The 27,789-nt window shown below is 54.9% G+C and overlaps 1 protein-coding gene across 1 annotated transcript in view; it reads right to left on the bottom strand.

Annotated features, from left to right (window-relative positions):
• Positions 1-2,572: 2,572 nt before the first annotated feature.
• GLI2 (GLI family zinc finger 2) overlaps positions 2,573-27,789 on the bottom strand; it is a 275,341-nt gene continuing 250,124 nt past the window's right edge. The window contains exons 7-15 of the mRNA XM_066281274.1: positions 25,705-25,906; positions 24,185-24,398; positions 21,909-22,031; positions 19,186-19,320; positions 15,419-15,568; positions 11,403-11,567; positions 9,958-10,239; positions 8,130-8,466; positions 2,573-6,661 (exon numbers count right to left, since the gene is read on the bottom strand). Coding sequence (XP_066137371.1) covers positions 4,236-6,661; positions 8,130-8,466; positions 9,958-10,239; positions 11,403-11,567; positions 15,419-15,568; positions 19,186-19,320; positions 21,909-22,031; positions 24,185-24,398; positions 25,705-25,906 — 4,034 coding nt within the window. The 3' untranslated portion in view covers positions 2,573-4,235. The remainder of the gene's footprint in view (positions 6,662-8,129; positions 8,467-9,957; positions 10,240-11,402; positions 11,568-15,418; positions 15,569-19,185; positions 19,321-21,908; positions 22,032-24,184; positions 24,399-25,704; positions 25,907-27,789) is intronic.

Here is a 27,789-nt window from a genome sequence, read left to right as displayed (position 1 = left end):
GCATTGTAAGCATGGCATGAAGGGGCTGGGGCTGTCTGAAAGGGAAAAGACCTCAAGGATCCCGACTTCCTTTAGGCAAGAAGAGGTTGAAAGTGACTCTGCTGCCAATGAGGACACACTCTCCCGTGCCTGCTTCAAGTCGACAGGGTGACGGAAGAGGAGCCCGCCCTATGGCGATGGCTGCGGAGCACAGTGGACTGGGAGCCACTTGAGGAACATTCCCCCCAGAGCACACGCACTGGCAGCGTCTGCCCAGCATGATTCAGACACTAGGAACAATGACCGAGATGGCCATGGTTTTAGGCCTGCCCCACTGCGTGTGTGGAGGCAGGGAACTTCTTCTTTTTTTTTTTTTTTTTCTTTCATTTTTCTGAAGCTGGAAACAGGGAGAGACAGTCAGACAGACTCCCGCATGCGCCCGACCGGGATCCACCCGGCACGCCCACCAGGGGCGACGCTCTGCCCACCAGGGGGCGATGCTCTGCCCATCCTGGGCGTCGCCATGTTGCGACCAGAGCCACTCTAGCGCCTGAGGCAGAGGCCACAGAGCCATCCCCAGCGCCCGGGCCATCTTTGCTCCAATGGAGCCTTGGCTGCGGGAGGGGAAGAGAGAGACAGAGAGGAAAGCGCGGCGGAGGGGTGGAGAAGCAAATGGGCGCTTCTCCTGTGTGCCCTGGCCGGGAATCGAACCCGGGTCCTCCGCACGCTAGGCCGACGCTCTACCGCTGAGCCAACCGACCAGGGCCAAGGGAACTTCTTTTTAGTTCCTAGGTCCCGGGTCAAAAAGAGCCACCTCCATCAATATGCAGACCACACAGTGTCCTAGACTTTGGGACTGATGATTCACTGGGTAGACAGTGAAATCTCGGATGAATATATTCTATCACTGGGAGGGACATAAACCCTGTTGTGGATTATTGCTGAGGAATGCTTTCTCCCTTTCCCGTGGAAGGCATAGATGTACTTCCTGCTATCAGTTATGATGGGTTTGGCTGTGTGACTTGCTTTGACAAAAAAAGAGAGAGAGAGAGAGATGAAACTGTTGGCGTACTGGCTCCAAGCAGAGGCCTCAAGAGGCCTGCATTTTTCCATTTGCTTCTTGTGTTTCTGCTGTTGCCTCAATAAAATAATGTTCAAGCAGCATCCTTGTCCTGGAAGATGAGTCTCATGAACTACCCCAAGCTACCCCAGCCAAGCCAGCTAGATTAGTTGCCCCCAACCGACCTGCAGAGCTGCCCAGCCCAGCCCAGCCCAGCCCAGATCAGTCAACATTCAGTTGACTCAGATTCATGAGCCAAATAAATGCTTATTGTTCCAGTGCTGAGGCTTTGCAGTTATTGTTATGCAGCATGGTGGTGCCCATAGTTAACTGACACAGAGGATGTGGCAGATTTGAATGGCGCCAAGCGCTTCTTAATACCTTGCTCATGCAGTCTCAGGCAGCACTAAACAACTCTTGTCCCCAAAGCAGAGCAGAGCTGCTTCCAGAGACTTAATGTGCAGCGAAGCCAAGAAGGTGCAAAGCTTGGGGGTGGGATTTGAAAGAGGCAGCGGCAAGGGCAAGCCAGGCACGCTCAGGCTCTCCTCCCCACAGGTGGACTCTGGCTGCAGGCTCTCCACCAGGAAGCTCCTGCCAGAGGTGGTGGCCCCCGATGCATGGCAGACGCAGCTGCTCTGCAGGAAGGACAGCTGCTGAGCCCCATTCCCTTGGGCGTTTCCTACACTTACTTACCAGAGGCCCCTTCCTCGGCCCACTTGATTACATCCCACAGTGCTGGTTTTGAGTTTCAACACCCTCCACGTGACTTGCCTCCAAACACTCGGCACTGGGTGCCCAAGTATTCCCACAGAGAGGAGTACAGAAGGTGCCTTCTGCCTTTCCCAACCCAGTCCAGCAACCCTCTTCCCTGTCCTCCCAGTTTAAGAATCTACCAGGCCTCATGCCTGATCACTGGCCCCACTGTAGGGGCCCAGTTTCTGCCAGTGGTTGACCGCCCTCTTACTAGACAAGAGCCCTACCTGTGGGCCATTGCTAATGGCCGCTTCTCACATGCCCCTTGGCCCAAGGTTGGCTGCTGGGTATCTGGGGGCTCCAGCTGCCTGCTCTCTCCTCTTTTGCACCAGGGCACAGAGGGTCTGCCTGTCTTCTCCCCCAGGTCCACCCCAACTTAAATGTGTCGTGAGACTGCCCCTCAAAGACATGAAGTGCTTGCAACTACACCTCGGTGTTGTATGAGTGGCTCTCAGCAAACTGGCTTAGGTGTTCAAACCAGTTTACTAGAAAACAGCCAGATATTGACTGTAAAACACAAAATCTTGCCCACCCCCACCCCCCACCCCCAGAGAGACAACAAACAGCCAGTAAATGCTTCAGTATTAAACATTTCTTGGTGAATGTGGGGTAGTCAATTTTGACACTACTGAGAAAAAATACAGCCTAATTTCTGTTCAAATGTACCAAATTTACTGCCCTGGTTCTCATTTAACTACTGTTGAGGAAGAAGCAGATAGACAAAATAAATTATGAAAAAATTACTTTTTTAATGTACAAAAAGACTTATTTACAGGTTGAGCATGTCATCTCAATGCATAGCATGTAGAAAAAGCTAAAAATGTTTTGGAGATATAATTTGGCTCGATGACTCACCTACAGTATTTCAGGGATGATATCTTCTGTACAGACTATATATAGGGTGGGAATGACTAGTAAAATCCTATTTCAGGGCATGAATGACTACCACAAAGAATGGACCTCTCCGAGGGCTGTTATTTGGACTTGGCCTTTCTTTGGACCCCGACAAAGCACTTGATGTTCTGGGACACAGAGGGCCTGGGTAAGATGTGGGCTCTACCTGGCCTGAAGCCAGGGTCACAGTCCACATCAGGCTCATAGAGGTGCAGTTGATGTTAGCAAGGCTGCCACAAACTGAGCATGGGGAAGGTGTGGGGTGTGTATGTGTGTGTGCTGGGAGGTGTACCAATTCACCCTACAGTATGTTCAGGAATATCTTCTGACACCAGTTCCAAATTCCTCCTGGGATTGACCACACCAAACAGTAAAGTCCAGTGACGGTCCCTCAGAGTCCCAGGAATCAACTCCTTTACCCTCCCGCCCCCACCAAACACGTCATGCATGTCAACATAATGAACAAGAGGGCAGAGGGAAGAGAGTCCAGAAGTTACTGGGACTGCATGTTGTGGCTTGGCATAGACACTGGGCTGCTGGCGAGTGGGCAGCATGGCCTGGAGGATGTGGACAGAGACTGCCATCAGGCCCAGGGGTCAAGTGGGCGGACAGTGCACTGGAGAAACAGGATTAGGTAAACATGTGACTTTATTTTCCTCTTCCTATTGGAAACCTCCAGGGTGGCCTGTCACTTTCTAAAGGTCCCATCCCATGCTCGGCTCCCTCGGTCCGTCCCTAACTGCAGCAGCTCCAGCCCCGAGGTATTTCGAAGTGTTCTTTCAGGAAGGGCTACATTCTACATGCATGAACACTGTAAACACGGTCTGGAGAGACCCGGGCAGCTTCTGGGTATGCTCTGAGCATTACAACTCTTTCTGTCCTTTTCCTGGCACTACTTCCACACTCCACTCACTCATGTACACTTGGACAGTCTGCCAGCTGCAAACGTGGCTTTGCAGGGTAGAGATGTCAGCTCTACCAAACCTGAAATCAGGAGGTGCTTCTGAATCACCGAGGTGAAACCTTTTTGTCCTCTGTGGCAAGGGATGCTAGAGGCCTCAAGAATGAAGCTTCATAGAAGAATTCTTCTGGTGGGCCAGCAATTCCTCTTCTTTCCAGGTGCTGGAGTGAAAAGCTTATCTTCCTGCTTTAGAATATCCAGTATGGATTTCAGATGGAAACCCAAGGGTTCTTCTACCCTTTCCCTCATTGTATTTTGAAAGCCCTAGCCAATGAAATAATCTTTCATTAGCTGAATAACAGGGGAGAAGAAACTGGGCAGAGTGGTCCTATAAACACCAAAGGCATTTAAACTGTGTCAACGAGTCTTTCCGTTGAAAAATTTTTTTTTTCAGTGTTCCAAAAAATAATCCAAAAGAAGACCAAACAGGATGCACATAAACTTACCCTGAAAGCATTTTATGGTCTGAACCAAATATTGGCAACTCTCTCAGACCTATTAATACTTTTTTGGAAAAAGACAATGGATGACAGCCCACTGCTCTGGAAGGGAAAACAGATGGGTCTGCTCAGCATCAGGGGCCGGGCCTTAGGTCATCATGTTCAGGAACTTGCTCTCCTCGGCTAGGCTGGTAAGCAAGGAGTTCATGTCCCCGACGGCCATGTTGCTGATGCCCGTGGGGATGGACGGCAGAGTCAGGGAGTTCCGAGGGGTCGTGAGGCGGGAGGAGTTCTGGGAGAGACTGTGCAGGAGGCTGGGACTCAGGGCACCTGAGATCAAGCTTGCGTGGTCGCCGTCATCCATGATGGCATCGAAATCTATCTGGGGGGCCTCCAGGAGCTGAGAGTCCACAGTGCTAGACACCTGGTTGACCCCCGGGGAGGGCAGGGGCTGAGGCTGGATGCTCTCTGGGCAGGCCTGTGGCTGTGGCGGCTGGGGCCTCATGACCTGGAGGCCGACGTGGTTCTCTAGGCCTCTGTTCTGTTCGTACATGCGGATTTGGCCATAATAGTAGAGCATGTTGTGGTCCTGGGCCCCGCCTGTGTCCTGTGCGGGCAGCTGAGGAGGCAGGGACACCATAGTGCTCATTGCTCCCTTGGGCATAGACTCTGCCATCTCCTGGTTGGCTGAAACAGCAGCCATGGCATGGCCAGTGGCCCTGGCATAGGCTAGATGCTGCCCAGCACGTACCCCACGGTGGCGGCCAACAGGGCTGGGCTCAGAAGGTGGCCGAGGTTGCACCAGGCCAAAGCTTAGTCCAGCGAGCCCCACTGTACCCTGCTGGAGCTCCATGAAGCCAGGCTGGTGGGAAGGCAGCAGGCCGGGGCCCTGGTGGTAGCCCTCCTGGCTCACGGGGACTGCCAGGTGATGGCTCTGCTGTGGGTAGCTCTGGGCTGCATGAGGTGGTATCATCCCAGCTAGGGTGGGATTGGGGGCCCCAAGTTCCCTGCGGCTACTACCCATCATGGAGGGGTTAGAAGCAACTTCCATTTGCTGGGGGAGCCCCAGGTGGCCTGGCTTGGATGCCAGGTTGCTGCAGGATGTGGGGAACTGATTCAGGGTCTCACCCATGGTACTGGAGCTCAGTTGGGAGTGGGCTTGGCCATAGTTGGTGTGGGGGCTCACTGTGGTGGTCATGCTGGGACACTGGCCACCTGTGCCTGCCAGCCGCAGCTGCTGCATGTAATTTATCCTGGGCACGGAGGGGCCCCTGCTGCAGGGCTGAAGGTGTGGCTGCGTGCTGCTCAGGCCCCCAGGGCTTGGCTGCAGACCTCGTGGACTATAGCTTGGGTACTGGCTGAAGGCTGACTTTTGCTGCACCACAGCCAGATTGCCCTGCAGAACGGATGAAGGCTTCACCTGGCTGGTCAGAGCATCTACCGTGCCAGAGCTTACCTCATTCCACTGCACGGGCATGCTGTTTTTGTTCAGGCTTGAGGGGGCTCCGTAGCCCACCTGGTAGCCAGGGGCAGAAGGGCCCACGTTGGAGTCCACAGCCACCATCCTGCGTTGGTTGTGCAGCCCTGGGCTGGGTAGTTTGGAGTGTTCGGAGAAGCAGGTGCTTTCCAGGGGATATACCTGAGGAGCGCCCTCATCCAGGGCTCCACTGGCATGAGCCTTGATGTACTGCACCACATCATCAGGGAGCACGAGGTCGTCCTCCGGCAGCATGAGGCTGCCCTCAGGCCCTGCGCTGTCTGTCCCTGTTGCCATGGTCTCCATCATTGCATTCTCACTGATGCTGGGTGGTCGGGGCGAGTAGTTGCCATGGGCCAGGCTGCCATCAGTGCTGGAGGGGCCCTGCAGGTGGAGGCCGCACCTCTCTGTGGCACAGGGTGGCAGTGGGCCTGGGCTCACGTCATGGGCGCTGTGGAAGCGCTGCACTCGAGGGGGTGCCAGGGCATCAGGCTGCCTCACTGGGTCGCTGGCTCGCCGGGCTCCACTGCCCTGTGCCTCGTGGGGAAAGGCGGGTGCGGGCCCCATGTGGCCATAGGCTGGCCCACTGCTGCCCCGCCTGGACCCCAACACGTGCTCAGTGGCGTCCAGCAGCGCCAGCCGCGCCCGCAGGTTCCCGCGCTCCAGGCCTGGCAGCGGCGTGGGAGGCGGACCGCCAGTGGCCGCCGCGTACTTGGCCCGCAGGCTGTACTGCTGCGCGGGGGTCAGGCTGAGCGGCCCCGCACCGATGCCGCTGCATTGGCTGGCCTCGCTCGAGCGCCGGGACGCGTCGGTGGAGATGGGGTCATAGGAGTCCGCGGAGCGGGCATGGTGAGGGCGGCAGGTGCCCAGGGGCGAGGCCTCGCTGGAGCGGCGGCTGGAGAAGTATGGAGAAATGCCGGAGGAGCGGCGGCTCACAGTATAGGCTGAGCTGACCGTGCTGGTGGAGCTGTCCCGGCGTTCCTGCAGGTGGCTCAGCATGGTCACCTCGTTTGTGGACAGCTCGGACAGCCGTGGGTTAGGTAGCAGCCCCACCGGTCTGCTGCCCCCACCACCGCTGAAGTTTTCCAGGAGGGAGCCTGTGGGAGAGAAGAGGGGTCAGCCCGGAAGATGGGGTGGGGCAGCAGGGTGCTTGACCTGCAGTGACCAGGCCGAGCTGGCAGGCCTGCAGCCCTAGGATGTGGCCTGTGCACAGGAGACACTCAACCAGTGATTTCTGAATGGTAAGAGGAAGGAAGGGGCAGTAAGTGAGCAAAGAGTGGCACTTAGTGCTAAGGGGGAACAAGCGAAGTGGGGGGGGTTGCAGCTCAGTCCTGGTTCTTCCACCACCTGGCTGGCCTAAATCCTCATTTCATCCAGTGCTCTTTCTCCAGCTGTGGATACAAAGTCCTCCCTATAGGACTGAGTTGTTGACAAGAGCCAAGGAGGGCTCCGGCCACAGCCTCCCAGCGACCTCACCCTCTGGGGCGGGTGCTGCTCGTAGCAGTCCGGGCTGGGTTTACTGAGCAGATGGCTTACAGGGCAGTCCTGGAGAGCCATGCCCCTGGGAGGGAGCAAAGCAGCAAAGTGGCAGGGAGAAACAAGCAGTGAGGCAGGTCCAGCGACTCCCTCGGCTGACCCCAAGGGAGCTCGGGGTCTCAAACAGCCTTTACACTCTTGCCATGACCAGTCACTGGACGGAAGCAGCCCGGGAAGGGGCAACCTTGCGTGAGATAGCTGTCAGCACCCCGCGAGATCTCTGCAGGAGGCTGAGAGTTGAAGGTTGTTTGCCAGCAGTTCTCTCAACAGCTGAGTTAACAAGTCCTCCCTTTGGGGAACAGCTGGGAGGGGCATCTCAATGTCCACATCCCAACAACCCAGCCCTATGGTCCACACAGAGCTGTCAGCCTAGGGGATAAGTGCCCGGGTGTGTCTGGGGCACTGCCCAGAGCAGGGTCAGTACTCAAAAAATACTTGGTGAAGCTGCCTTTCATCTCATAGCAAGGCCAATACCTCCAGTCCAGAGGCTGAACACAGGGCTGCCTCCTACATGAAGTCCTCTCTGCCCTTTCCCAGCTGACGTGCTTTCTCCCTCCTCCACGCAGCTGTTTGACTCGTCCTGTGAGCAACTGTGCAGAAGGTGGCATAGCCTTCTAGCCATATGCTCCTTCTAACCACAGGGACCAGGGTGATGTCACTCCTGCCTGGGGCCTGTGCCACGATGCCCACAGCAGGTGCCTGACAAGTGACTGAATGATTCAGGAGGAAGAGGATGATGTGACAGGGTCCGCCTGTTTTTAGGGGTTTCCAGAGAGGGGGCAGCATGGTATAGTTAAAAGAGCATGGACGTTGCAGCCACTCAGGCCTGGGCTAAGTCCTAACTCTGCCACTGACTTCAGTGAGGCATTTCACCTCTCTGAGCCTCTGTTTCCTAATCTGTGCCATGGGCTGGTAAGAGTTACATCATTGTGGGGACCCATTAATCAGACACATGGTGCTTAACGGGCACGAACCTATCTCTGCCCAGCTCTGTCCTTCCCCAGCCCGCACAGCAGGTCCTCCACTCACCACTTCCCGGGAGGGGAGGCAGCTTGGTGTTCCGGGCGTGTGCAGTGGGCCCGGCCCACGAGCAGGAATCTTTGAGTGACTTGAGCTTTTCCTTCTTGAGCTGCTCTAACCGGTGCATAGCAGTCATGTGTTGGCGCAACTGCAGGCTGCCCATGGAGGGGGCAGCCAGGGCTGAGGCTTCGGCCCCCGGGGGTATGTCATCCAGAGCTGTCAGGTCTCCCAGGCTCCCGGGCCCAGTCCCTGGCATGTCCACACCGCTGTCATTGTTGGGGACACTGCCCAAGGGAGATGGCTCACTGCTGCAGGACGACTGGGCCCCGGGGCTGGACTGACACAGCTGTAAGGGACATGGCAAGAAGGTGCAGGTTGACATGCGAGAACCCACCTGGTCCCACACCCATGCCTGAACCCCACCCACATCCTTACACACCCAGACACATCCTTACACACCCAGATGCATCCTTACATCCCCAGAGGCAGGAAGGACGCTGCCCTGTGAGAAGTATTCAGACATCTCTGAACTGTAAGATGGACCTGAGCTGCCTGCAGGGCAGAGTTAGCAGGACAGACTGCACTGGCCTGTAGCAGAGCCCCGGTAACTGCCAGCCCCTGAGACTCCACCCTGTGCTTCTACGCTTTCCCAGCAGCATTTGGGTCAGAACCCTGCCTTTGAGCACAGGCACTTTGAAGCTGTGCCCCACAGAGGCTGCGCAGCTGCATGAAGCTGATGTGGAGGAGGAAACTTAAGCGTTCCCGACAACTGCAATGTGCCCACGGTGAAGCCAGGAACCAATGAAAGCCTGTGGGCTCCATGCCTTCGCCACAGGCCAGAGGCAGGTTGTAAGAAAGGGAAAGGACAAGCAGGGAGCTGGAGCTCTGGACGTAGCCCTTGTCCAGTGGCCATCGTGCCAGCCCCTCCCCCGGGCCAGGGTAGAGGGACCCGGAGCTCATGGCTCACGTGTACAGGGCACAACTCCACGGAACATGGGTCTGACCCCAAATGAGGCTGACCTTAGATGTGGGCTCATTGCCAGGCTGCATGCTCCCAAGTTCTGGCCCTTTCTTTGGCAGAATGCTCCAATCTGTCCACGGCGCCGCCCACATTCCCCACCTTTGCGCTCAAGACCTCCTGAGGGTCAGCCCTCCTGTCTTCAGCAGCTCTAGCCCACACCTCCTCTCTGCCCTGTCCCTCATGCAGTCTTGATCACCACTGCTTGCTCCTGTCCGTCACAGCTGACTCTCGCTGCCAGCCTTGGCCTGTTCCGATAGTCCCACGCATTGTGCCTGCCTTCTACCTTCCTGTGTCCTAGAAAGGCACCCGCCCCCCCCACTTACACCAGCCCGCCACACCCCCACCGGCTCCTCTGCTCACCTCAGTAATGTCTATCCTTAAGGGTACAGTCAGGAAAAAGAGGTGGAGATAAAGAGTAGGCGGTTAGAACAAAACACGTGGAGGCCAGAGGGGCAAGGATGTGAAGACAGGACAGAGGGGAGGGGACCTGTGCGGTGCTCAGTGCCACTTGGAAACGCAGACACTAGGACCCATCCCCACCCCACTGCAGACTGACCACGTGGAGGCAGGCACTCTCGGTACACATGGCCTGCTCAGCAGAGTGGGACCGGCACAAGAGAGCTTCCATGAGAGGCCCAAGGTGCTAAAGGGAGCAGAGTCAAACTGGAGAGGACAATGCTGTGTGCTCAGAGAGGGGGCCTTGGGGCAGAGCCCACAGCTGCAGTTGGGGCTCTGGCCCCAGGCATTGCCACAGAACAGCCCTGGCCTGCTGGGCGTGGCTTCCTGGGGTGGGGCCCCCACTTCCCAGCCACTTACCCCAGAGCTCTCAGTCTTGATGGCTTTGATGTGCAGGCAGTCCTCCACGGCCTGGCCAGTACAGGTGGCCTCAGCACTCTCCTCAGGGCCCTGGCCACCCGGCTCGGTGCCGGCCTCATTGTTCCCATTCTCCTTGAGCAACGGGGCACGGAGGTGCATGTCATTGCGCTGCTTCTTGGTGACGTGCGCATCTGGGCCGTGCACCGTTTTCACATGCTTCCGGAGGGAGCTGGGGTCTGTGTAGCGCTTGGTGCAGCCTGGGATTTTGCAGATGTAGGGTTTCTGGAAGAGGAGCGGGCGGTGTTATGGCTGGACCATGAAGACACACTTGGAACAGGGGCACCCCCTGTTCTCCTGAAGCTGTGCCGCATCCTCTCTTGGCACCTAGCTGGCACAGAGGAAGACGCTCCCCTGTCTGCAGCCAGCTCTCTGGACGGAGCCATGCCAGCCCCAGGCCTGCAGGGGCCTGCTTTGCCAGCCTGTCTGCCACCTTTTCCAATAGGTAAGCATGAGGTTAAGGGAGCCCCCACCACAAGCTGGGGATATAGACCAGAGGGGGGACACTGAGCCTGGTGTGATCATAAGGCTGCCTCCTGTGACTAGGGAGCTGGGGTTTTTAGTATCAGTAGTGAACATTATACCTTGCTCTACTTGTGAGATAGTGCTAGAACCCTGAACTCTCTGATAAGGAAAGATGGGTTCAGCGAGGCAAATGAACTGGCTTAAAGTTACCCAGGAATGGGATGAAAAACCAGGGTTTCTGAACCTCAGCCCTGAGCTCAGATATATACACACCCCACACCCACAGGTGTACATGTATGTTCACATGTGTGCACACATGCCTCCATGCAGACACACACCAATGCATACAGGCACATGAGTACACATGCTTATACACACATCTCCATGCCGACACACCCAGCACATACAAATATACACATACACATACACACATGCACAACCATGTGTACATACTTACAAATTTGCGCCTGCATGCCCCCCACATAATAGATGCACACCCACACTCATGTACATGAACATATCAGCACACACGCACACAGGTACAGATCCTCTTCAAGGCCAGCTTGTCTGTAGAGAGTGAGGGGCTCGAATACCATTAGGACTTCCTCTCTAAGTTCCTACAAGCATTGGAGCAAGTCCCTTTGGGGTTGAAAATGTATCTAAACTTTTAGAAATGTTTCCTGCTCTGTGTCCCATCAGGAGGGGGCTCATAGGTCCAACAGCACCAGCGGACCGGGCAGCACTAGCCGGGAGAGCATGTCCTCTGCAGTGCCTGCCCTGGCTGTGGGGGCGGGCCTGCTGTTGTGTGCTGGGCTGAGAGCGGGCCAGTGGTGGGGAGGGGGCCCTGGCAACCTGGCTTCCACAGGGTGATGCATTTACACATAGGCCAGCGGGGCCCCTGGGCACAGCTGCGTGGTAGGTACCTCATTGGAGTGGGTGCGGTTCTGGTGCTTGGCGCGGTCGGAGGCATTGGAGAAGGCCTTGTTGCAGCCCTCGTGCTCACACACATATGGCTTCTCCCCAGTGTGTGACCGCAGGTGTGTCTTCAGGTTCTCCAGGCGAGAGTAGGCCTTCGAGCAGCCCTCGAACTGGGAAGACGTGGGTCTGGTCAGTGCGGGCACCCCAGACCCATGGAGAGAGCCTGATCTTAGACAGACACCCCCTCCCCCCCAGCCCCTTGTCTGCTCCACTTTGCCAATGCAACCAGGAGTGCATACTTTAAAAATAACATTTGCCTTCCTTTCTGATGAGAAAATTGATAGATAGCATTTTTGAACAACTTGGAAGACTGAAAAGTACAGGGAGGGAAATGATCACATCGCCTGCCCAGGACAGCCACCATGGACATCTGCTCAAGTATCCCCTGGTGACTTTGCAGTTCATCTCCACACATTCTCTTTTAGACCAACACTGGGAATATATTGGTTATTTAGGTGCATATTCTGCTTGTTAAGATCAACAGCACATTGTGAGGCCACTTAAAAACTCTTTGAAAATGTTACTTTTAACTATTTCCCAGTGACCCCCTCACCCAGATTAAAACTTTCCTGTGTGTCAAAATGTGCTGAAAATCAAACCCAGTCCTCTGTGGACTTGCAGTGAGCAGCACTGCTCCCCTCCCCCGCTGGCCAGCTGAGTCTCCTTTCAGGTCCTCGACCCCACTGGCTTCTTCCAGGCACAGGGCCTTTTCACACATAGTCCCCTTTGACGAGAACCTTCCCCTGCCCCCACCTGTGCTGGCCCTGGGCTGGCTCACTCCCTCTCCATCTTCCAGGGCATCTCCTCTGAGAGATGTTCTCTGACATTCTTAATTATAACATCTGCCCTTCCCCCTTCATGCTCCATAATACCACTTACAATGACTCAACCATGCTGTTACCCAGTCTTCCCATTAGGGTATAAGCTCCATGAAAGCAGGTATGTTTTAGGGCTGCACATGCAGTGCCAGGTGAAAAGGAACATTTTTGAAAGGAAGGAAGGAAAGAAGGAAGGAAGGGAGAAGAGAGAGCAGCAGGGAGAAAGAAAGGGAGGGTCATTACAGGAGGTTCTGCATCCAGGAGTGTACACTTAAAAGATAGTGCAGTTGCATCCAATGGGCCTGTGAAAACTGACTTCAGAAGGACACTTAAAACCCAGCAAAAACTGTCTCAGTGTCCACACACTCCCCTTCATTTCTGACCCATCTGACTAAGTACATGTGGCTCCACATGCCTTTCCTCTGTTTCTGCAACTCACAGCTCACCATCAGAGGGCTACCGGTTTTTGCCACTCAAGATGTTAAGAGGCCCTGGCCTGTTGGCACAGTGGTAGAGCATCAACTCAGCGTGTGGAAGTCCTGGATTGGATTCCCGGTCAGGGCACACAGGAGAGGTGACCATCTTCTTCTCTACCCCTCCTTCTCCCCCTTATCTCTTTATTCTCCTTCCGCAGCCATAGCTCAATTGATTCAAGCATGTTGGCCCTGGATGCTGAGGATGGCTCCATGGAGCTTCTGCCTCAGGTGTTAAAAATAGCTCAGTTGTGAGCATGGCCCCAGATGGTCAGAACATCGGCCCCAGACGGGGGTTGCAGGGTGGATCTCAGTTGGGGTGCATGCAGGACTCTATATCTCTATCTCCCTTACTCTCACTTAAAAAAAGATGTTAAGAAAATAACTTCCTGCAAAGGACCCAAAAGAGCCAATACAATCTTACAAAAGGAGGATAAATTTGGAGATTGACACTTTGCAATTTCAAGACTCACTTATAAAACTACAATAATCAAGGCTGTGTGTTACAGGCATAGGGACATAGAGATCAATGGGCTAGAAGTGAAGGTTCAGAAATAAACTCTGCTATTCAGGGTCAACTGACTTTCAGCAAAGGGTGCCAATATCTTCAACAGGGAAAGAACGTCTCTTCAACAAGTGGGATTGGGACCACTGAATCGCCACATGCAAAAGAATGACATTGGATCCATACCTCACACCACATACAAAAATTAGCTCAAAATGGGTCAGAGACCTAAATGGAAGAGTTACCCTATAAAACTATATACAGGGTGGGGCAAAAGTAGGTTTACAGTTGTTCATATGGGAAAGAATACAATAATTAATAAATAACAATGCAAGAATAAGTTCTGTGTCTTGTGTACTCACAACTGTAAACCCACTTTTGCCACACCCTACATATATAAAACAGTTATTTTTATGTAAGTCAAACTATAAACTTATAAACAATTAAAGTCAAAGAAGAAGACAAAGCAATTAAGAAATGGGACCTTGTCAAAATTAAAAACTTTGTACTTCAAAGGAAACTATCAAAAAAAAAAAAAAGATAACCCATAGGATGGAAGAAAATACTTGCAAATCTCTAGTAGAACTACTACAATGCAATAATTAAAAGGCAAATAACTTACAAATGGACAAAATAGTTGAGTAGATATTTTTCCAAAAAAGATACATTAAAAGCCAATAAGCACATGAAAAGACATTTTCAATATCACCAGTTGTTAGGGAAATGCTCCTCAAAACCATTATGGGATGCCACTTCACATCCACTGTGATGACTCAGCAAGACAGGTGACACACTGACAAGGATGTGGGGAAATCAGAACCCTACTCATTACTGGTGGGAGTGTAAGTAGTGAGGCCACCATTTTGGAAATCTGTCTGCCTCGTCTTTCAAAAGTTAAACAGAGTTACTGTGTGATCTAGCAATGCTAATCTAGGCATGTCCACATGAGAACTGGAAATAGGTCCACACAAAAACGTGGGCGTGAATGCTTATGGCAGCATATTCATATTAGCCAAATAGTAAAAAAACACAAAACAATGAAAATACCTATCAATTGATAAATGGATCAAAAAACAACAACAAAACAGGCTCTATCCATACAATGGAATATCATTTAGCCATAATATAAAGAAATGAGGTACTGGTACATGCTATAACACAGGTGAACCTTGAAAACATACTAAGGGAACAAAGCCAGACACCAAGACTACATGCTGTATGATTTCATTATTGTGAACTGTCTGGAACAGGTAAATTCAGAGACAGGAAGTGACAGTTAACTGGTATAGGGTTTTGATTTGGGGTGATGAAAATGTCCCGGAATTAGCTAATAATTCACAACTTGTGATTGTAATAAAAATCACTGAATTGTACATTGAAAAAAAAATTGGTAAACTTTACAATATGTGAATTTTATTTTAATTAAATACATAACTTGCTAACAAAGGTAACAGTTCATTGACTCTTGGACACCACCAATTTTAAGATAGCCTGACTTCAGAGGTATTGAGATGAGGATAAAATGTATGTCTCGGAATCTGTGACACAAGACATGTCACAAAGAGAAGCTCCCAGAGGTGTGTGCTGCAGTCATACCAGTGTCCCACTGGGCCAGCTCCCCTTTCAAAGAGAGAGTGATCTCTGGGTGTTAAAAAATGTCTCACCAATTATTATCACAGACCCTGTTGACTCCATAAGGGAAGCTGCTGTCTAAAAGGTCCTACCTTTGTGTTCACTTAATGAAAGAGAGACTTTTTAACCCATCACTGCTGAAGACACGAATCACCAATGAAGCTATTCCCCCATGCAGGGGACAGATTGCAGGTTGCCACCATGCCAGCCCCCCTGTCTTGGGGTCACCCAGACATAACCCCAGAAGCACCAGCTCTCATCTATGGCAGTCATACTCCCCGAGGGAGAGTCCATCAAAGTTCAGGGATGGCAACTATGCAAAGGGCCTCAGGGCCCATGACAGACAGAGCCCCCTCCCCCCCCAGGAGCAGATCGGATGGGCTGTTGGCAAGGTCTGTCCCAGCACCGCTGCTGTAGCCTGCTCCCACCAGGCTGCCTGTGCACTTAGCACATCCAACATGACAGACAGCACGTGGCCGAGGGGGCTGGCCCGAGGCTGCCGCTGCAGGGTAGGCAGACTTCAGCTCACTCACCGTGCACTTGTGCGGCTTCTCGCCCGTGTGCCGGCGCATGTGCACCACCAGCATGTACTGCGCCTTGAAGGGCTTCTGCTCCCGCGTGCAGACCTGCCAGCGGCACACGAACTCCTTCTTCTCCCCGTGGATGTGCTCGTTGTTGATGTGCTGCCAGAACAAGCCGGCAGAGCGGTGAGCCTGCTACCCCTGCAGACCCCGCCTGGGGCAGCAGACCACCGTCAGCCATGCCTCCTAATGAGCTGTCGTGCAGCCATGAAGTGAAGACCAGCTGTGTGCTAATGTCTCATCAAAGTGACATCTAAGATGGTGAAAGGCATCCGCTCACCCCAGCCTGTGCTCTGGGCTCTGGGCTGTGGAGAACTACCTGGTGGCTCTGCTGATGCTCCCAGCTGCAAAGTTTGTGCTAATTAACTGCCGTGAGGCAGACACGTCCATGGGCAGACAGGAGACGCCTCCCCTAGACCCGCCATAGCTGTTCCAGAGGATTTTAAGTTAATTTTTTTATTATAGTGGAAACGTACATGTATCCTGGTCTCTAGTTTTGATAACCCATAAGGTGACAGCTTTGTCCCATTTTCACAAAGGCCCAGCTTGTTAAGTGGCCTGCAGGAAGTTTGACTGGGCAGTGTGTATGGGAGGACTGAGACAGTGGCCCTGCTGGAGGGCTCTGGGTGTTGTGGACAGAACAGCCCAGGAGAGTGAGCAGGACAGACCAAGACCACAACTGACCCGGCCATGTGGCGCTGGGAGCCCTGCTTGTCAGGCAAGCGGGCGCGTCTTGGGTGAACCCAGGTGGTGCGGGGCAAGTGGCCTTCCCTAGTCCTTGGACCCATCTTATACCCAGCAATGCCCCAAAGGGGACATGGGTTAATTACAGTATTCTCTTTCTCCCAGTCCCCGCGCCCACACCGTCTGGCATCATCACCTGTCCTATGTGACTCCCCGAGTAGTTTCCTGTGACATGGAGCCACAGGCCACCAAGTCACTTGCTCTGATTATTTAACTGGAGGCGTGGTCCTCACTGAAGCAGGGATGTGCTGATGTGTGTGTGTGGGGCCTCCAGGACTTTTATGTCCCTAACCTTTGGGGTCGCTTATTTACGGGGGGAGTAGAAACAGGTGGTATTAGCAACACGGTGGAGTGAGGGAGTGCGCGGGTCTTCCTGCATCCTGTCCTCCTGGGGTTTCTCTACAGGCCACCAGGGGGCCTCCTCAGGTCCCGTCAGGGTCCCCTCCTTCCCTGTCTGTCTCCCTCTGGGTCCAGGCTGTGTCCTGCCTATCTGTGCGTCAGGCTGACTGCTTTCCCACGGGGTGATGGGGAGGGTGGGGCTCAGGTCTCGAAGGCTCCTTCCCTCCAGCCCCCTCCCCTTTCTTCTCCCTGTTCCCAACCTGCTCTCCACTTTCACTTCCTCCCACTCAACCCTCCCACCACCTCTAGACCTGCACAGTCCAGAGCAGTAGCCACTTGCCACTTGTGCTGTGAGCCCTTAAAGTGTGGCTGTTCCCGACTGTGACAGGATGCAAGTGTGAACAACTTGCTTCAAACACTGAGACGGAAAAACTAAGGAATAGGAAATAGTTCCATAATTTTGTTTTATAGTGATTATGGATCAAAATGATAGTTTTAGATGTACTGGGTTAAATAAACTGTATTGTTAAAATTAATCTCACCTGTCTCCTTTATAATACAATGTTGCTGTAGATCTTTGCAACCTAATAGGCTGTGCAAGAGCCAGGCATCCCAGTAGCACCCAGCTGGAAGAGACTGTGACTCGTGCCCGGAGTAACATGCCCAACTGGCATGCATACAAATGCAAGCAAAACTTGCAGCACTTAGAACTTCCAGGGAAATCTTACCATATTAGCCTCGCTTTCCATTTTTAAAGCCTTTCAAATGATAGAAATGTGTCCTGACAATGCCTTTCATTTTTTCTTATTGGTTTACTTAGCAACAAATTGTTAATAATTGGGGGGCTCCAGTTCGTCTGCGTGCCTGCGCCATCCCTCTTCCCAGGAGCAGAGCCAGAGCTGGGTGGGGGAGCCTGGCTCTCGCTCACAGGAGCCGGCTCTTTCCAGGGCCCAGTGGAGTCAACCGCCTACAGCCGCAGGGACTGTCCTGGACACAGGCAGCAGCCTGCAGCTGAAGCCCTCCTCACATCTGGCCCCCTCACCTTCAGCTGAGGAATTCCCTCTACTCTTTGGGGCCAACCTGCTCCTTACTGAGCACACCTTGTAAGCCTTCCCTCAGGCCCCGATGCTGTGTCCTCTCTCTTTCCCTCTCGCTGGACTTGATCTGTCCTATCACTCAGAGCTCCAATGCCCTTTCTCCATCTCAGACCTGTTGACCAGGAGAGGGATGAGATAAGACCCTGTTTCACTGGTTCTGTGTCAGCTGCAAGAATGGTCTGCTGGGAGATTCATCTACTGGCTGAGAATTAGGGGGAGAAAACCCCCCACACAAGAGAAACCCATGGTAATTGAGAGCACATCACCCCCTGTGGAGGAAGCAGAGGGTGTGGGTGGTGCTCTCATGCGGAGGTCACAGCGCTGGGCAGAAGCACACACGTTGGGGACAGCTCCTGACACCAGCAGCACACACGTGCGTGTCTGTGTACCCAGCCATCAAACGGCTAGCTTAGTGCGGGGTTCATCTTTGCTGACACTCACTCACCAAGGAGTGAGGGTTGGGATAGGGGTGTGAGGGGGTCGTCTTGGAATCTAAGCTCTTTTCTGGATGGAGAAGAGGGAACACTCAGGGCCAGCATCAGGTACAGGGAGAAGGCGGCAGAGGGAGCAGCCACCTGAGTAGGAGCAGCTGCTGTCTACTCAATGCTTAGTGGGGATTTGTATTCACCCTCCACAGTCGCGGTGGAGCATGATTCATCCCTTACACATGACAGAAAACTGAGCTCACGGGTGTGTGTGTGTGTGTGTGTGTGTGTGAGAGAGAGAGAGAGAGAGAGAGAGAGGTCACTTGTGCAGAACTCGGCTAGCTGCGGCAGGGCCGGGCTCAAAGGCTCCCAGGCACAGCCCGTCCCCGCTCAACTCACGGCACAAACTGCCCCGGCAGTCGCCACAGTGGGTGCTGCTGTAGAAGGGGTCACCGTGGGGACCAAGGGAAGGGGCGGACCCTGAGAGCACACCCAGCCCCCATGGCCTTCTCTGGCCTCCTGCTCTGTCAGCAACCAGGCATGACTGAGCAGCTCCCTCTCTGCTCTGGGTGCAAATGCCACACTCCCCTGTATGCACCGGGTCTCCACAAACGGTCTTCTGGGGAAACTACCACCCCCTCCCTCCGCGAGAGGAGCTTCTTTCCGGTTTCAGGATCAGGCGTGCTATCATCCTGTGGGTGCTGGCTGGTTCAACTAATCTTATTTCCCTCTTTGCATTGGTTGCTAGGACTCGGAAGAAAAAAGATTTGTATGTGAACTATAGCTCAGAGGACTTGTTTTTTTTTTTTAATTTTTTTAATACTAACTTGACTCCTGATTTCACTGTATTATTCATTTCCCCCTAATTTTCTCATTTTTCTTTTAATCTCTTGTACTATGTACGTGTACGTATTTGTAAGTCCCCTTTTAGAAACAGGCAAAACGTAGATAAACAATCATGCTTCCCACAAGCAGAGGACGGCCCAGGCACCCCGGAGCCTCTTCTTCCAGCTCCCTCCCTCAATCAGAAGCCCCAGAAGTGGGGGGGGGGGGCTCTGTGCGGCCGGCGGGGCTCTGCTCCTGCCAGGCAGGCTGCTGGGGTCAGGAGGCTTACATGCACCAGCTGCTCCTGGGTGTCGTACTCCTTAGTGCAGTCCTCCCAGTGGCAGTTGGTCTCGTAGATGACCACCTCGGCCTCCTGCTTACAGTCGTCTCTGTCCAGGTCTTCCTTGAGGTCAGCCAGCTGCTCCTGGGGGAGGAGCAGAACATACCCAGTGAGCCTTGACCAGTGTCCCAGCCCTGAGGGAAGGCTGCTGTTAGCCCGGGCAGTGTGTGCCAAAAACCCTGGGCTGTACACGCACGCACATGCACACGCATGCACTCAAGTGCACACACACACACACACACACACACACGCAGCTTTCTCAGCCTCTTTTCTCAGCTGGCTCTTACTTATCTCTCCAGTCACACAGCTGTCCCAGGGCCCCTCCCTCTTCTCTGATGCCAACTTGTCATCACCAAAGTATATTGTCACTGACTGACGTAGCAAAGAGAACAGGAGAGACCAGGGCAGTGACTTTTGCTATTTGGTTTGGTATCCCTTGGGGGGCTGGGGGAGCCCATAGGCCCGGGGGCATTTTTAGTCATAGTGTGTACAGGGTCTGCTCCTCCATGGAGGCAAAAGAAACCCAAGAGGCATCTGTCCTGGCCCTTCAGACCTCTCCACCCCTGCACGGTCCCTCCTCCCGGGCACACAGCACACTGGACTCACACCCAGGACAGGGCTGCGCATCGCATCATAAATGTGCTTGGTAGGCCCCCCCCCTCCCCCGGCAGCAGCCCGCCCTCCGTAAACAAACAGCAAGTTTACGGAGTCTCAGATTGGGACTCCAGTCTCCCCAGCATGACAGAGCCCCCATGTGCCCATTTCAAGGCGGCAAAAGAAAGGCCCCCGAGAGAGGCCGCCAGCCACTCACAGGCGCTTTAAATTCCCTTCAGACAGGCAGAGTGCTCCTGCGGGAGGGCCACCGTTGTTCCTGAGCGCGCCTTCCCCTTAGTGCCCATGTGATGGGAAGGAAAACGACGACAGATCATCCAAGAAGTCCCCGGGAAACACTGGGTCGCTCTGCATGAAGGTGTAGTGCCCCTGCCTGAACCCTTAGAAAAGGGTGGGCTGGGGCTGGGGCCTCCTGAGGCCTGCCCTGCACTCAGGGAAACTGGACATGGACTTGTTGTTTCCATAAGCTTCCATAAGTTATTTCCACGACTGGCCGATTCCAAAGACCCAAAGAAGTGGTGACCTTGACACGTGAGTGGAGGGTAGCACGGGACAGCGGTGCCCTTGGGCCTTCAGATCGAGTTGGCGTCCTCCTAGCCCCCACGTTTGAGGACTTAGGCAGGGAGGGGTGACAGTTTGCTGCTTTTTCTGCCAAGGGAAAGCATTGCTCATCCACCTTACAAGAGTCTGGTCAACTGCATGAGTGACACCGTGACAACCTCCTCATGATAAACGGCTTTCCCTCCCAACACAAATGAGGAGCCAAGCTGGGCAGGAAAGAGGGCTTTGTTGTGGGGACCCCGGGCTGCAGGGGGCAGGCAGAGGCTCCCCGGTGCTCAGTGTGGCCTCCATCCCACCCTCGTCGCTCCTGCATGTTATCGCCCCAGGATGTTGCTGCCCTCATCAATTTCAACAGCCCCCGCTGGTGGCCAGCCTCGTGGAAACCATGCATCATGCTGAGACGCCATGGCATCAATGAGGGGAGAAGAATTTGTCACTGGCACCTGTTTCCTGACAATAACAGAACCCAATATTTCATAAAAATTAAGTGCCCAGAGCAGGCCCGATGGTTTACAGGTTTGATAAGGGTGGTGTGACAGGTGCAGGGGGTGCGGGGACAGGAGGCTGACTCGTGGCTGGCGTCAGAGCTCGTGACTGCAGTGACAGATGGAGAGCAGGCCACCGTGAGGGCCTGGGGGTCGGGAGGCCTGTCTGCGAGGTGAGCATTCCCACGGAGCCTGTCCCTCAACAGGTGTCTGCTACAAGAGCTGGGACTGTCTGCCTGTCCCCGTGGGGTGCTGGGCTCAGTGGGGCAGGCTCTCCGGGGAACCTGCACAAGGCTCTCGGCCCACAGTGGCCGTCTCGGGCATGGGCTGCTCCACTCCTCCTCCCCCTGTGAGAACTGTCTTCCATTCCCTTCCCCCTTACACCACTCACTCCCTCGAATGTGCACCGAATCCTTAGATAATATGATTTCATAGTTACTATGGACCAGGCCCTTCTCCCAAAGTGCCATCTCTCCCAAGCTCGTAGGACAGTGCAGGAGACAGGCAACGCCACCCAGAGGCTAGACTGGGCATCTGAGCAGCTGCAAGTCTTATAACCCAAGAGGGTCAGAAAAGGCTAAAGTGGTAGCAAAAAGGACAGTCTGGGGGACAGAGTTCCAGGGACAAGGAGCAACTGGAAAGGAGCCTGAGCCATTCAGGGAACATGAGCAACTCAGTTCAACTGCAGCTTGTGTGGCACGAGGGCAAGGTGTGTGTGGTGGGAGAGCCAGCTGTAGCCCCCAGACATGCCTGCATAAACACATACACACTCTCTCATCCTTTTCGTCAGTGTGCATCTGAAAGCACGTAAGGGGCAGGGGCTGGGGACACAGGCTGGCCCTCCTGAAGCACGTGCCACGTCCACCTTGCCTCAGTTCACTCACTGCTTATTTGTTTGTGTGGGCAGCACCAGTCCACCCATTCGACAACAGGGCCTCAGTCCCAACCCAGCTGACCTAGAAGAGAGTGGGCCTGGTCCCAGCCTGAAGATGGCGACGGTGGCCAGCAGGTTACCTGTGTAAGGGTCAGTGGGGAGGCCGGTCGCAGGCCCTCAGCCTCCGTCTTGACCTTGCTGCGCTTATGAATGACAACGGGGTTGACAGTGCTGCTCACAGCCGACTCGCTGTTCTGTTTCTTCTGAGGAGGGTGCACAGGAGAGAGAGCCTGTAACATGGGGCAGAGCAGGGACACTCCAAACCTCTGGGACCCTCCCCACACAGACTATCTGGGCCACCCATTGTGTCTGAAGTTTGAGAAACTGAATCCCCCCAACTCAGTCCCCCTGTCGGGGGCACGGCCAGGAGAGAGCCCAGAGCTCAGCCTGTCAGCACCTCCCCTACCCCACTGTCCATGGAAACGGACAGAGACCCTCTGGGAAGTGCTGGGCACCCTTACTCCTGACCTGACAGCGCCAACTTCGTGGCCACCTACAGCGGCTGTGGCTCTGAGTCTGGGGATAGGGCTCCCTGGCCAGCCCAGGGAGCAGGGGAGAAGGGCAGGTTTTACAGGACAAGGGAACCAGAGCTCTGGTATTAGGTGATGTCTCCAACACTGACAGCTACTGTCTAAGGGACCCACTAGGTGACAGCTTGGTAGAGAGAGAGGCCACCTTGGAGGAGGGGCCCCCTAGAATGCTGGGATGTCTGGTTTCCCTCCCGGCACAAGGTCATATCTAGGCTCTGCCAGGTGGGTAGCTTGGGCAGTCACTTCACCTCAAGAATTGTCATCGTAAGTGTTAACCAGGACCTGGGTCTACACGGTGCTCTGTGCACACATGAACTTGAGTGCACACACATAATGACCCAAGGTAGGCAGGCCCCACTCTCCAGATGCGTTAGCTCTGGCTGAAAGAGGTTTCAGGCAAGTCCGCATCCAACACATGGTCTAACTGGTTCCAAAGCCTGTGCCTTTTCCATGAATCAATACTATGTGTATAACGCCATTTCCCCATCTGCAAAATTGGACTTCATGCATCACCAAATATTCATGGCACCTACTGTGGCTGTGTACAAGGCACGTCAGAGGCCCTGGGAAGGTAAAGTAAGATGGCCTTTGGTGAACAAACCAAACAAACACAAGTGAAACAAGCTCACAGACCCAAGGAACAGACTGCCGGCTGCCCTGGGAGAGGGGCGGGGCTAGGGTGCCTGGTGATGGAGGGGAGGAGGGGCTGAGAAAGCACACACTGGCAGTCACAGAGCAGCCCTGGGAGAGGGGCGGGGCTATGGTGCTTGGTGACGGAGGGGAAGAGGGACTGAGAACACACACTGGCAGTCACAGAGCAGCCCTGGGAGAGGGGCTGGGGCTAGGGTACCTGGTGACGGAGGGGAAGAGGGGCTGAGAACACACACTGGCAGTCACAGAGCAGCCCTGGGAGAGGGGCTGGGGCTAGGGTGCCTGGTGACGGAGGGGAAGAGGGACTGAGAACACACACTGGCAGTCACAGAGCAGCCCTGGGAGAGGGGCTGGGGCTAGGGTGCCTGGTGACGGAGGGGAAGAGGGACTGAGAACACACACTGGCAGTCACAGAGCAGCCCTGGGAGAGGGGCTGGGGCTAGGGTACCTGGTGACGGAGGGGAGGAGGGGCTGAGAAGCACACACTGGCAGTCACAGAGCAGCCCTGGGAGAGGGGCTGGGGCTAGGGTGCCTGGTGACGGAGGGGAAGAAGGGACTGAGAAAGCACACACTGGCAGTCACAGAGCAGCCCTGGGGAGGTGAAGTGCAGCACGGGGAACACAGTCAGTAACACTGGGGTGCTACGCGTGGTGCCAGGGGGGCACTGGAAATACCGGGGTACCCCCTTGTAAAGTCTATGATTATCCAACCACTACACTATACACCTAAAACTAAGACAAAATGATATTCACTGTAAACAGTAATTTAAAAAGAAAAATTTGAAAATGTTAATAAAGATGGCCTTTAGTAAACTCATGCTCTAAAATTAAACTGCATGATATTAGTCATTAACCATTAATTCATCCGCTTATACACTACGTGTGGAGTCCCTGCACTGTTCCAGGTCTGTGGATTCTAGGATCCCTGCCTCTCCAGATCATGCTTGTTGGTAAGGTGACTACAGAGCTGAGGCTGGGCGCACATCCACGTGAAGGGAGCAGCACCAGAACCCAGCCCAGTCTCCCTCCGGCATCCCGCCAAAGGCCCTTCTGATCCTGTGGCCTCTGCAAGCACGCACCCGCCAGCCACACCTGCAGAGTGCTGCCACTAGCTTTAGTGAGACACGGCAGTCGCTGGCCCTCACGGAGTCACCCCTGCTCCTTGCCCCCACCTACCTGGTTGGTGTCACTCAGACAGTTGCTGCGGCTGCCACTCAGCTGGGTGGGCGTGGTGTTGATGGTGAGGGCCATGGGCTGCTGGGCCAGGAAGGTGGGCGAGGGCTGGATCAAGGGTGGTGTGTGTCCGAAGGCTGAGCCTAAGCCTCGCTGCTGGCTCAAGATCTGCTGGTAGGCCATGGGGTTGATGGGATGGGGGAAGGTGAAGGCCGGGCTGCAAAGAGGGGAGCAAGGTGACGGAGCAAAGGTGAGTGTGGGGGTGCAGAGCAGGCCTCTGCTGGGCTAATGCTTTCTGGGCAGAGGAGGCCTTGCCCAGGGATGGGCATACGCTCTCCGCACCGTCACCATGGCTCGTCTCACTCAGGAACCAGCGGGGGCCCCCAGGGCCACCTCAGACCTCACATTCGGCGCGGAGCCCCAGGCTGTGCCCCAGCACGCAGCCCTCAGCCCGGCAGGCTGGTTCCCAGGCGGTGCTAGACTCTGTCCACCTCCACACCCTGACCTTCACTGCTCTGATGCCTGAGATGTGCCCCCACATCACTGTTCTTTATTTGAACCCCATTTACCTCTGAAGCCCATTCTGATACCCCTTATCCAGGAAGTGTGCCCCGAGCCCTCCAGCTCACCTGTCCTCTCTTACTGCACTTTCAGGCTCTATCGTGCCAATGGCAAGTGAGCCACTCTTTCTAGAGGAAGACACTGAGGAAGGAATGATGAGCTCTGAGGCTAAGCCACAGAGGAGATCATGGCTTCCTCCTCACCCTCTCTCACTCAGGTCACTGGCTCCGATGGAGGGATCGGCGGCCACACTGTGAGAGGCTCTGGTGACAACCAGGTCTGCAGGTGACTACAGTGCTGGCTGATATCTTGATGGCAGTTTTCAGGGAGACCCAAAGCTAAGCCAGTCTCACATTCCTGCCCCCTCAGAGATGGTGTGAGATGATAAGTGCTTGTTGTTTTTAAACCACTAAAGTTAAGAAATAATCTAGTTGGTAGCACAAGATAACTAATATATTTGTTATCACTTCCATTTCTGGGTCCTTGGGCCAAGATCTCCCAACACTCCTAACACCTCTGGCTGCTCTCAGGATGGTCAGGGCAAAACAGGGGTTTCGGTCAAGTAGGCGGGGGTCTGAATTCTTAAACCGTCAAGAGCAGCACAGAGGGGACAGGGGCTAATGTGCTGACGAGGTTTGGGTGTGCCATGCTTGACCACAGCGGGAGGCCTGCTGCCAGCCAGAGACTTGTATGGCCCAACTCAGTGTCTGTCACCCCTTGAGTGGTTCCCATGCTGGTCAATGAACTGGCCACTCCATGAGGCTCACTAAAATACTAGGACAAGTGGCCCTTGATTTTGTGATTGAATCTTTCACGACAGGCCCATCTCACTTTCCACATCAAAAATTGTGTTTGGGACATGAAGTTTTGTCTGTCTTCTTGGGCTAAAAGCACTGGTACTCCCTACTTGACCCCCCGTTCAGCTCCAAACTCTCAGTCTTCTGCTTGTAGGCTAAGCTCACCTGAGGGTGCCAGCCGACAGGTGGCCATAGGAGCCGCTGGCGGCCGAGCTGCTGCGTGAGTTGTTGATGTAGGCCACCAGGGAATTGGGCGAGGTCCGGATCATCCGCTGCAGGTCAAGGCTGGCGTCAGAGAGTGGGGAGATGGACAGTGCGCGCTTGCGGCTCAAGCGAGGCGTCACCCGTGGGCTGGAGAAACGTGACACTGTGGGGCATCCAACCCAAGACACATCAGCATAGTGTGTGTGGGGGGTGTGGGACGGGGAAGGGGGACACGCAAGACACATCAGCATAGTGTGTGTGTGTGGGGTGTGGGGCGGGGAAGGAGGACATCCAGGACACATCAGCATAGTGTTTGTGGGGGGGTGTGGGGCGGGGGAGGGGGGCACCCAAGACACATCAGCATAGTGTGTGTGGGGGGGTATGGGGCGGGGAAGGGGGACACCCAAGACACATCAGCATAGTGTGTGTGTGGGGGGGTATGGGGCGGGGAAGGGGGACACCCAAGACACATCAGCATAGTGTGTGTGTGGGGGGTGTGGGTTGGGGAAGGGGGGCACCCAAGATACATCAGCATAGTGTGTGTGTGGGGGGGTATGGGGCGGGGAAGGGGGACACCCAAGACACATCAGCATAGTGTGTGTGTGGGGGGTGTGGGTTGGGGAAGGGGGGCACCCAAGATACATCAGCATAGTGTGTGTGTGGGGGGTGTGGGTTGGGGAAGGGGGGCACCCAAGACACATCAGCATAGTGTTTGTGGGGGGGTGTGGGGCGGGGAAGGGGGACACCCAAGACACATCAGCATAGTGTTTGTGGGGGGGTGTGGGGCGGGGGAGGGGGGTACCCAAGACACATCAGCATAGTGTTTGTGGGGGGGTGTGGGGCGGGGGTGGGGGACACCCAAGACACATCAGCATAGTGTGTGTGTGGGGGGGTATGGGGCGGGGAAGGGGGACACCCAAGACACATCAGCATAGTGTGTGTGGGGTGTGGGGCGGGGAAGGGGGGCACCCAAGACACATCAGCATAGTGTGTGTGGGGGGTGTGGGACGGGGAAGGGGGACACGCAAGACACATCAGCATAGTGTGTGTGTGTGGGGTGTGGGGCGGGGAAGGAGGACACCCAAGACACATCAGCATAGTGTGTGTGTGGGGGGGTATGGGGCGGGGAAGGGGGACACCCAAGACACATCAGCATAGTGTGTGTGGGGTGTGGGGCGGGGAAGGGGGACACCTAAGACACATCAGCATAGTGTTTGTGGGGGGGTGTGGGGCGGGGAAGGGGGACACCCAAGACACATCAGCATAGTGTGTGTGTGGGGGGTGTGGGGTGGGGAAAGGGGACACCCAAGACACAGCAGCATAGTGTGTGTGGGGTGTGGGGCGGGGAAGGGGGGCACCCAAGACACATCAGCATAGTGTGTGTGGAGGGGTGTGGGGTGGGGAAAGGGGACACCCAAGACACATCAGCATAGTGTTTGTGGGGGGGTGTGGGGCGGGGGAGGGGGACATCCAAGACACATCAGCATAGTGTGTGTGTGTGGGGTGTGGGTCGGGGAAGGGGGACACCTAAGACACATCAGCATAGTGTTTGTGGGGGGGTGTGGGGCGGGGAAGGGGGACACCCAAGACACATCAGCATAGTGTGTGTGTGGGGGGTGTGGGGTGGGGAAAGGGGACACCCAAGACACATCAGCATAGTGTGTGTGGGGTGTGGGGCGGGGAAGGGGGGCACCCAAGACACATCAGCATAGTGTGTGTGGGGGGGTGTGGGGTGGGGAAAGGGGACACCCAAGACACATCAGCATAGTGTTTGTGGGGGGGTGTGGGGCGGGGGAGGGGGACATCCAAGACACATCAGCATAGTGTTTGTGGGGGTGTGTGGGGCGGGGAAGGGGGGCACCCAAGACACATCAGCATAGTGTTTGTGGGGGGGTGTTGGGTGGGGAAGGGGGACACCCAAGACACATCAGCATAGTGTGTGTGTGTGGGGTGTGGGGCGGGGGAGGGGGACACCCAAGACACATCAGCATAGTGTGTGTGTGTGGGGTGTGGGGCGGGGAAGGGGGGCACCCAGGACACATCAGC

Source organism: Saccopteryx bilineata, chromosome 5 (assembly GCF_036850765.1).
Source record: "Saccopteryx bilineata isolate mSacBil1 chromosome 5, mSacBil1_pri_phased_curated, whole genome shotgun sequence".
Lineage (NCBI taxonomy): Eukaryota > Metazoa > Chordata > Mammalia > Chiroptera > Emballonuridae > Saccopteryx > Saccopteryx bilineata.
The sequence above is the reverse complement of the archived record's forward strand: the minus strand, read 5'-3'. Positions and strand labels throughout refer to the sequence as shown.